Below are 9,761 nucleotides of genomic sequence, written 5' to 3' on the forward strand. Positions count from 1 at the left end.
CCGCCCTGCTCGCCCGCCCGCCCGCCCGCCCGGCTGGCTGGCTCCCTCCTCCCCCTTCCTCCGGGCCCTGCCTCCTCCCTCGATCCGGGGCTGGATGACTGAGGCATTTCAGACCAGGGCTGAGCGAGCGCCAGCGAGCTCTGGGGCTGCGGCGATCTCTCGATAAGCCACCTAGAGGCGACTCGGTGCGCGCGCTCCCCAGTGGCTCCCCGCCCTCCCTCTGATCATGTTGACATATCCACAGGACAGGCCGTAGTACCGAGGCGCGCTGCGACGTTACAGTTTCCGACACCTTCTTTTTATAACTCGGCTCTATCCCCCAGCACTCGACCTGTGAAAACCACGCCTATGCAGCAACACAATTGGTCCGAAAGCGTCAAAGAGCCAATCAAGAGGCCTCCGGCTCCCCGCAGCCCACAGCCGAGCCCTACCTCCTAGAGCCGCCGAGCAGACGCCCGGGGAATTCTAGAGGCGGAGGACGGTGGAGAGCAGCTCTCGCTCGCTGTCTCCCGCTCCCTCCCTCTCCTCGCGCTCCCTCTCCCACTCGGACTCTCTCTCTCCCTCCTTCACATTTTCCCCTCGTCAGTCCTCCCTGCCCTGCGCGTCGGGACGCAGATTTAGGACGCGAATTCGCTCACGTTTTAGGACAAGGAAGAGGCGCTGGAGAAGAGCGCGGCCAATTCGGATCGAAACCGAGACACCCTCCGGAGGCTCGGAGCAGAGGAAGGAGGAGGAGGGCGAACGGAAGCCCGTGTGCAGTTCAAGTTTTGATAGCGCTGCTAGAAGAGGGCTTAAATCAGAGCCTTTTTTTCCCCTCCCGGAGAGAGACTTTTCCGCTCCCCGGCTCGCTGCTGAAGCCGACGCCAGGCGCAACTGCAGGCGCCTCTGGCGAGCCAGAGGGAGAGGAGAGATAGGGGGGTGGGGGGAGACGGAGCAGAAGAGGCAAAAAGTCTCCTAGGAGAGCCGTTCTCGTTTGCTGCGGAGAACGGGGGGCTGGGGAGCGATTCCTGGGACCCGGGACTGGAGTGTCTATTTCGAGCCTAGCGCGGGGGCTCCGGCGCGAGCCGAGACCCAGCCGGCGCCTCTCGCTTCTGGAACCGACTTCCAGGAGCGGCTTTTTAAAAACGCCAGGCGCTGGGACAGTCACCCTGCCGACTATGTCTGCTGACTTCTCGCCTTGCGCTCTGTAGAAGCGGAATTTCCCTTTCCCAAAAGACACTTCGCTCCTTCCTTGAAGGTGCTTTGGTGGTGAATTTTTTACTTTTTTTTCCTTTTTAAAAAAAATACAAAACTATGTGCTGCTGTTAAAAAACAACAACAAAACAAAACAGCAGCTGCGGACTCGTCCCCGGCTGGAGCCCAGCGCCCCGCCTGGAGTGGATGAGCCTCTCCATGAGAGATCCGGTCATTCCTGGGACAAGCATGGCCTACCACCCGTTCCTACCTCACCGGGCGCCGGACTTCGCCATGAGCGCGGTGCTGGGTCACCAGCCGCCCTTCTTCCCCGCGCTGACGCTGCCTCCCAACGGCGCGGCGGCGCTCTCGCTGCCGGGCGCCCTGGCCAAGCCGATCATGGATCAATTGGTGGGAGCAGCCGAGACAGGCATCCCTTTCTCGTCCCTGGGACCCCAGGCGCATCTGAGGCCTTTGAAGACCATGGAGCCCGAAGAAGAGGTGGAAGACGACCCCAAGGTGCATCTGGAGGCCAAAGAACTTTGGGATCAGTTCCACAAACGAGGCACCGAAATGGTGATTACCAAGTCGGGAAGGTAAGCCAGCAGCGAGGGGGACGCTTCCCCAAGCTCGCTTAGGTTCCCCCCTCTCTCCCCACTTGGGTCTCTGCCCCTCCAGAAGAGTAGTTGGGCAGTAATTCTGCCCCTCAGCAAAACTTAGCTCCCCTGGAACTGTGCGTGGAGACTGTCTGGCCCTGCCCGGGTGGGCACCTAGAGGTGGCAGGTTTTCCTACCTAGGTCTGCATCCTGGGCTGCCCACAGGGTAGGTAGACTTTTCAGTGTCTCTGCAGGAGGAAAGAAAACCACTCCGCTGCAGGAAATTCACTGTTCAAGCCTTTCTGGAACATCTATTTCTTTGTTGCTGTGTTTTTGTCTGTTTCATTTTGGTCTGGGAGCAAGAGAGAAACTTAAAGCCTTCCCTTTGGCTGGCTGGTGGGAGAGCTGACAGGCTCCCCTTGCCCTTTCTGCCCTTCAGCCTAGGCTCTGGGTCTGCAGGGGCCCCTGCCTGCCGCGGGCCAGGGTCAGAGAGAAACCGAAGGGCATTTGGGTTTGTTGGCCCATACCACTTCACGTGTGTGTAATCCCAGGGATGGCTCAGCAGGCAGTTTTGGATAATTCTGATTATGTCTGTAGATCCGAGGAACCACTGGGGAGAGACTCGTGCTGCTTTTGAATGTGTGTGGTTGTTAAATATATTTTACATAATGCTTAGATGGCCCTGCCTGACCGAAACCTGCCTGTCATTTAAAGTCACTAAGTTTTACGTTTCTGGCATTCAAGTTTCTCAAGGCATAAAGTTGGAAGAATTAAAAAGAAACAATCCTCCCAGCGTCTTTAGCTTTCTGTTTATTTCCAAGCGAAGGCGGCCACAGAATCCTCAGACCCAGAAGATACCTACTCAGTTGAGAATCTAGAAGGGCAGCATTGCTGGAAAATAAAACAGCAGTCAGTCGGGTGCACACACTGGCAGCTTGACTCTAGCCCGAGTGGAAGGGGATGTGGTTAGCAGCCTGCCAGACAGATAGGTTATCAGGCCCGGGAGACCACCCTCATCTGCAGAATTCGTTTGGAGAACTTACCCAGGTCCAGTTTCATTTCGCCAGCAGCGGTATCGCTGGTCCACAGCGTGAAAAGGTGTTGCTGGGTGGTGGAAAATTCTAACCTTGACTGACCACACTTGACTAAAATCCTCCGTCAAGTTGTCTAGCAGTGGGCACCCGCAGAAAAGACCAGGGCCAGAATTTCTCTATACGGAGGGCGATCTTTAAAGTAAGTCGAGAGGACAAATATATTTAAAGAAATTATTAAGCCGTCTGGAGAAATGCATTGCCACTGTTGTTTCGACTTTGGGGACACTTACAGGTAGAGAAATAGAGCAGATACAAACTTCTCTGGTGAAAGAAGCCAATGTCGTATTCCACTTGCCGTCTTCTGAAATCTGTCAGCTCATCCATCACAACAGAAAATTTAAAATTTGATTTCAACATTTTCGGAGAAGTAGGAACTCCAACCCAGATTCAGAGTGATGTTCTGTTTTCCTTTTCTCTCCTCTTGTAGGCGAATGTTCCCTCCATTTAAAGTAAGATGTTCTGGGCTTGATAAAAAAGCCAAATATATTTTGTTGATGGACATTATAGCTGCTGATGACTGTCGCTATAAATTTCACAATTCTCGGTGGATGGTGGCGGGTAAGGCTGATCCTGAAATGCCAAAGAGAATGTACATTCACCCTGACAGCCCTGCTACCGGGGAACAGTGGATGTCCAAAGTTGTCACTTTCCACAAACTGAAACTCACCAACAACATTTCGGACAAACATGGATTTGTAAGTTTCATTGCTCTTAAGTAAAATCTCCTTTCTCCATGTTAGCAAAGGCACTGATTCCCCATTTCGTGTAAAATCATGAGTTTCTGCTCAGCCTTCCCCTCTCCCTCTGTGGCTAAGCGTAGCAAACTTGTTCAATCAGCCACAGAGCCAGAGAGGATTTTCTTCGGATAATGGAAGGCCTAGCCTTCTGCAAGCAATGGGGATGAGAAAACTCCCCAGCGCCTGCTCTGTGGCAGTCCCAGGCCCATGGTAAATGCCTCAGCTGACAGTGCAGTTAAAAGCCAATCGTGGAGAATGAAAATCAGTTTTCAAAGTTATTTGCTTCTAAAGGATTGGCTTTGTGTTAAGATCTCATCTTTCTATTTTTGAAACCTGCCATATAATCTCCCGGGAGAGTTTACAGTGCGAACTTTTGACTTAACGTGGGTGAAAGAGTGTGACTACCTCTATTAGGAAAACGTACCTTTTTCTTTTACTTCAGCACGTTTGGGTACGGGAACCAGTCAGGTTTACTAGAAATGAGATGTAGATCTTGAGTGTGAAAATTGTGTGTGTTTGCGCGTGAGTGTGAGCGTCTGTAAGCCGGTGCGGGTGCTGGGAGTATCCAGGGTGCAGTGGGCGCGTGCTCACAAACTTTTAGAAGACGCGGCTCACTTGTAAAAGTCACGCAAACGACCTTTGCCCCTGCCTCTACCCCTCCCCAGCATTTCAATTAAATAAACAGAGTGATAAGCGAGGAATAAGCAGAAAGATTAGGCCCAGGAAGACGCGAATGACTAGGAAATATCCTCAGCGGGTAGGGATTCATGTGAAGCCTTGATTTGATTAAGGCATAAATATTCCCCTCTAGAGTTCAGCCTTTCAGGGCTTTAAGTGGATTGGGCTCGTCAATTAGTGGGCGCTTAAAGGACTGAATCATTTTGTAAATTAAAATGCATGTTTTTCTCTATCTTTTAAGACTTTGGCCTTCCCAAGTGATCACGCAACGTGGCAGGGGAATTATAGTTTTGGTACTCAGGTAGGCTAGGGTTCAAGGTACGAATGAACCTTAGATGGTGAGGGTGGGGGGACCCTGTGGCAATTGAGGAGCAATTTGGAGCCTCCGGAAGAGATCGGCTACGGCGCAGAATGGCCCCTAAGAGGTGTTCTGCGGAGGTGGGCCGAGTGAGGTTCCTTTTGGTGGGGGCAGCAGGCAGCCCGGCAGGGGTCCAGAGAGCCCGTTTGTCTTGCTGAAGGCTTTCTTTCCGTCTCTCTCTGCTCCTCCCCGCCCTGCAGACCATACTGAACTCCATGCACAAATACCAGCCCCGGTTCCACATCGTGCGGGCCAATGACATCTTGAAACTTCCTTACAGTACATTTCGGACATACTTGTTCCCCGAAACCGAATTCATCGCTGTGACGGCATACCAGAATGATAAGGTAACCAAAGGCGCTCTTTATGCCTGGTGGTAATTTCTCCCCCCTTTTACGCTGCTTTGGGTGAGGGTGAGAAAGTTACCAGTTGAATTAGGCTGAGAATCTGAGTTGCTTTGGGGATCTGACTTAAGTGAAGATTTGGGGGGAAAGCGGTGTTAGCACATGGTCGGGGGGAGGGCTGCACCTTTTAAGAATCCGATGCAAAGTGAAAAAAAAGATAAATCATACTCTGCCCGGGAGACGCCCCTCTAACCAAATGTGCCACCCACCCCTAGTTTTCTCCAGCTTGTTCATTATCCTCCTGTTCAGGAAAGAGAATCAAGAACCAAGTTCCAACAGAACCAGCTAAAAACTAAAGGCAAAAACCTTACGGGGTTCTGGGACCAGTATCCCAGTGGAGACCAGCATTTCTCCCCTTGCCAGAAATCCCGAATAGCTGGTCTGGTTTTTATTACCTTTTATGCTGCTGTGTTTTTTATGGTTTGTGTGTGTGTGTGTGTGTGTGTCTGTGTGTGTGTACGTATGTGTATGGTTGGAAAAAAAACGTACTCTGATCACAGGGTCAGGCTGATCGAGTTGTCTGAGGCTTCTGAGATGCAGTGACCCAAGTCGCCACGTTATCTGAAGATTTTTTTTCTCCCTTGGGGCTGAGGCTGGGGATTAGGAGCGCCCCCAAAATGACACAGCAGGCAGCACCTGATATGTAAAGTTATCACCCTGGCCCAAAGGTCATGGGCACTAAGCACCGAGACAGAGAAAGTGACTCTTGCTGCTGATTCTCCCGTCCCTGGACGGACCCTTAGCAGCAGTTATGGGGTAGGGGGCAGTGAGGACCCCTGCTCTGTAACTATGGAACCCTGGACCTCTGTAAGAGTCAGTTCACGGGACACCTTGCATTCTGAACTTATTATCACTATGGGTGGATCCTCTGTGTCCAGCCTATGGGCAAGTTGTAAGCCTGTCCCCTTAGTCTGGAGACCAAGACCTGGAGACCTGGCCTGCCTACAAGTTTGCATAAAGGAATTTACTCCTAAAGCAAGAATCCCACCAAGTGGCCCTCTCTCCACCTCTGGGCAATTGCTTATATCATTTCCCCACCCACCTCGCTCCTGCCCCCAAAGGGAAGGGATTTGAAAAATTATATACTATGGCATTTTTTTTTTCTTCAGTATGCTCCATGTGTGAGCCGGCTGGACCCAGAATTCTGTGACTCTAAGTTTGTGCCTCTAGGTTGTTAATGTAATAATAAAATGTAGCATTTTTGATCAGACAAAAGAGGTCACAGGCCTTCTCCACCTCATGGCCATGGCAGAGCATATAAATGAAAACAAATGTTCCCAGTGGTCAGCCAGTCCTTTTAAATCTGTAATTGTCAATATTGTAATTCCTCAAACACCCCTCCACCCCCCCCAGCCAAAAAAAAAAAAATCAAACCCACTCTTGCAACAGGGTAGTGAAATCCCATAAATCATTTTATTAGATTCACAGAAAAGGTTGGAGTGTGTGCTGTGTGTGTGTGTGTGTGTGTGTGTGTGTGTGTTTGGGGGCAGGAAATATGCCATAACATATTTTATGATTAATTGCACTGTATAAAAAAATCAAAATGAAAGCATAATTCTAAGCTCTACATTGTATACCTGAAACTAATATAAAGTTGTGTGTCAGTTATGCTGCAATAAAAAAAAAAATACTGCAGGTCTTCCCTTTGACAACTTTTCCATTTCTAAGCCCAAGCTGTCAGCCGCCCAGAGAAAAGGAGACATTTCCCAGGCGGGATCGTTCCAACCTAGAATCCCTGGTGTGGCCTCTGGTGGGAGACACAACACAGTCCAGCCTCCTTGGATTTTCCTTGGTTCCTTCCAAATTCGTGCTGTTACCCTATTGTAGCACGTCCAAATTGCTGAGAGACTATGGATGGGGGCAGACCCCCCTGAAGCCCCCGAGAATATGAGGCCAACATCTCTTTCTTGCTTGTGTTTTCTCCTCTAGATAACTCAGTTAAAAATAGACAACAACCCATTTGCAAAAGGTTTCCGGGACACTGGAAATGGCAGGAGAGAAAAGAGGTGAGCTGAGAAGATTGTTTCTTTCAGAGACAATTTAGAGAATACTTTTCTAGGTCCTGAGTCTCACTTGTTGCAAGTGGGTAGTTCCATTGAAAGAAGGGGTGGGGAGGGGGGAAAAGAATTTACCCTACGTCGCCTCACAGTTGTGGATTTTCAGTACACCGAATTTTTTTCTCCGTCCTGCATGTGACCTTAAAGGATATTAACGAGGCCACATCATAGACCTCTTTGCAAGAAAAGCGTCAAGAACAACACATTATATATAGGCTCCTATTAATTCCTAATTAATTTAGGCTCAGGGTGGGCAAGTCCCAGGAAAGGGCTGAACCATTCACAAAATGCTTTGGAATTTTGGCAATCTTGTCTTACAAATACCTTCAGACGGGGACTGAGGCCCCTTGAGAAATCTATGGCTCCCTCCATTCGTGGGTACATGTATCATTTTGCAGTAAGCAGACAGCTGGAGAGTATATGAAAGAAGCCCTCCCCTCCCCCACCAGCCTTCAAAGAATTTCTAAAATCCAGAAAATCACCCCCAAATTTCTAACCCATCCCCTTGGGGAGGGGATGGGCATTAAAAATCATTCCTAACATCTAAATAGATTTTTTTCAACTCTGATTAATGTGTTGATGAACTGATTACTGTAAAGTGCACCATGAAATAAGCACTTCCTCCCAACCTTAACAACCGGTCTGGAGTTTGCAGGCTGTCTGTGTTCCCGGTTCGCGGACGCAGGACTCAGGCTGTGTGGTTGCCTCTGGCCAGCCCCAGCCTTCCCTCTTGGTTTTTGCTCTTCAGCAAGATTTCTTCACAGCTCCAGCCACTGCCTTTCCCTGATGAAACCCTGATCTTGAATAAATGCAACCCTGTCTCCCTCCACCCCCAGTCTGCAGCCCAGTTAGGGGGTCGAGAACAATGCCTGGGTCTGTGTGTGGTTGGCTCCGCAGAGAATGTGTGCTGCCCGCGGGGCGCTGGGCGGCTGGCAGGGGCAGCAGCGACCTGGAAAGATGTCCCCTCTGTAACACTGGGTGTGGGCTTCTGCCACAGAAAGCAGCTCACCCTGCAGTCCATGAGGGTGTTCGAGGACAGACACAAAAAAGAGAATGGCACCTCGGATGAGTCCTCCAGCGAGCAGGCTGCCTTCAACTGCTTCGCCCAGTCCTCGTCCCCAGCTGTCTCCACCGTGGGGACATCCAACCTCAAAGGTAAGCCCGGTCCCCTCCGAGTTCTCCATGCCATGTCTTGGAGGCTGGAAGGGTTTGGGACAGGAGGCTACCCACCAGGGAGCTTACCCTTCCAAAGCCAAGACTCTTCTAGAAGCCTGTAAACCGGAGTCAGAGTTCAAAAGGAGAATCAGTTGTGTCCCCCTCCCTAAGCTGGCTTGGAGAGCTCAGAACCGCTCCCCACAAACCTGGATTTGGCTGCAGGGTAGGGAGGGGTGTCTGTTTTCCCTCTGTGTGAGAAGCAGCTTCTACAAAGGTGCCTTCTCTCTCCCTCGGCAACCAAACTTCTCACCATCGTTGCATTCTGGGATTGAAATGTGCTAGGGTGCTCTCCACCTGGAACAGGGAAGGTGGTCCATGAAACACCCAGCTAGGGGACCTCCACGACCTGTGAGAGCAGAGGCGGGGTGGGATCTCCCGGAGGGGAGGGGGGAGGGAGGGGAGAGGAGTAGCTGGTTCAAATCCCCAGTCGGTTTCCTGTGTTTAAAGAGCAAGAACTATTTATTTGGAAAGACACACACACTAATGGGAAGAAACCTGTTTTGTAAGTGAATAAAATGAAAGCCCTTTATGTCTTCAATCCACTTAAGCTTTAAACATAAAATAGGGCCCCCTTTTCTTTTTTCCCCTGGTAGGACACACACAGAGGGTGTGGCCATGGCCCAGGCTGAGTGCAGGCTGCTCTAGTGGGCCTGACTGTGGAGCAGGGGCTGACAGGCTCTTGGCCATTACCTATTCAGACGCCCTCGTTCCCTCCCGATAAATCCTTTGGAAAGAATTCATAAATTGGAGGGTGCTGAGCTCCTAAACAAAGGAGTCACAGGAAGGTGATTCTCAGAGTCAGTTTTAAATCTTTCCAAGAGTGAATCTGCAAGTGAATGCGGAAGGCCAGGAAAGGCTTTGCCCCCCTGACCTTGAAGAGAGACTTGTAAAAAACTGGAAAATTCATTATCACTAAAAGCTACCGCGGGGTGTCTGTAGAGGAGGGGCTGTCCCTAAGTACTTTACATTCGGGTTTGGCTTGTAGAATCCTTCCGCTAAAGTTGGGAGGGTCATCACTCCCATTTTGCGGATGAGAACACTGAGGCACAGGCTGTACGGGGCGTCCCTCACTGGCACAGCCAGTGAGTGTCGCCGAGCCGGGGCTCCAAGTGGGGGCCCGGAGTTGGCCGGCCCGGATGGAGTAACGCCCCTCCGCCTCTCCGTGTTTCCCTCCTGCGGCAGATCTGTGCCCCAGCGAGGGTGAGAGCGACGCCGAAGCCGACAGCAAGGAGGAGCACGGCCCGGAAGCGTGCGACGCGGCCAAGATCTCCACCACCACGTCGGAGGAGCCCAGCCGGGACAAGGGCAGCCCCGCGGTCAAGGCGCACCTCTTCGCGGCCGAGCCGGGCGGCCGGCCCCGGGACAGCGGGCGGCTGGACAAGGCGTCTCCCGACTCGCGCCACAGCCCGGCCACCATCTCGTCCAGCACGCGCGGCCTGGGAGCCGAGG

The 9,761-nt window shown here is 51.5% G+C and overlaps 1 protein-coding gene across 1 annotated transcript in view; it reads left to right on the forward strand.

Annotated features, from left to right (window-relative positions):
* Positions 1 to 417: 417 nt before the first annotated feature.
* The window catches only part of TBX3 (T-box 3), a 13,180-nt gene continuing 3,836 nt past the window's right edge, over positions 418 to 9,761 (forward strand). Inside the window, exons 1-7 of the mRNA XM_012730841.1 lie at positions 418 to 1,769; positions 3,291 to 3,558; positions 4,520 to 4,579; positions 4,837 to 4,983; positions 6,970 to 7,046; positions 8,095 to 8,252; positions 9,495 to 9,741. Coding sequence (XP_012586295.1) covers positions 1,381 to 1,769; positions 3,291 to 3,558; positions 4,520 to 4,579; positions 4,837 to 4,983; positions 6,970 to 7,046; positions 8,095 to 8,252; positions 9,495 to 9,741 — 1,346 coding nt within the window. The 5' untranslated portion in view covers positions 418 to 1,380. The remainder of the gene's footprint in view (positions 1,770 to 3,290; positions 3,559 to 4,519; positions 4,580 to 4,836; positions 4,984 to 6,969; positions 7,047 to 8,094; positions 8,253 to 9,494; positions 9,742 to 9,761) is intronic.

Source organism: Condylura cristata, unplaced genomic scaffold (assembly GCF_000260355.1).
Source record: "Condylura cristata isolate star-nosed mole 26May11 unplaced genomic scaffold, ConCri1.0 scaffold00029, whole genome shotgun sequence".
Classification (NCBI taxonomy): Eukaryota; Metazoa; Chordata; class Mammalia; order Eulipotyphla; family Talpidae; genus Condylura; species Condylura cristata.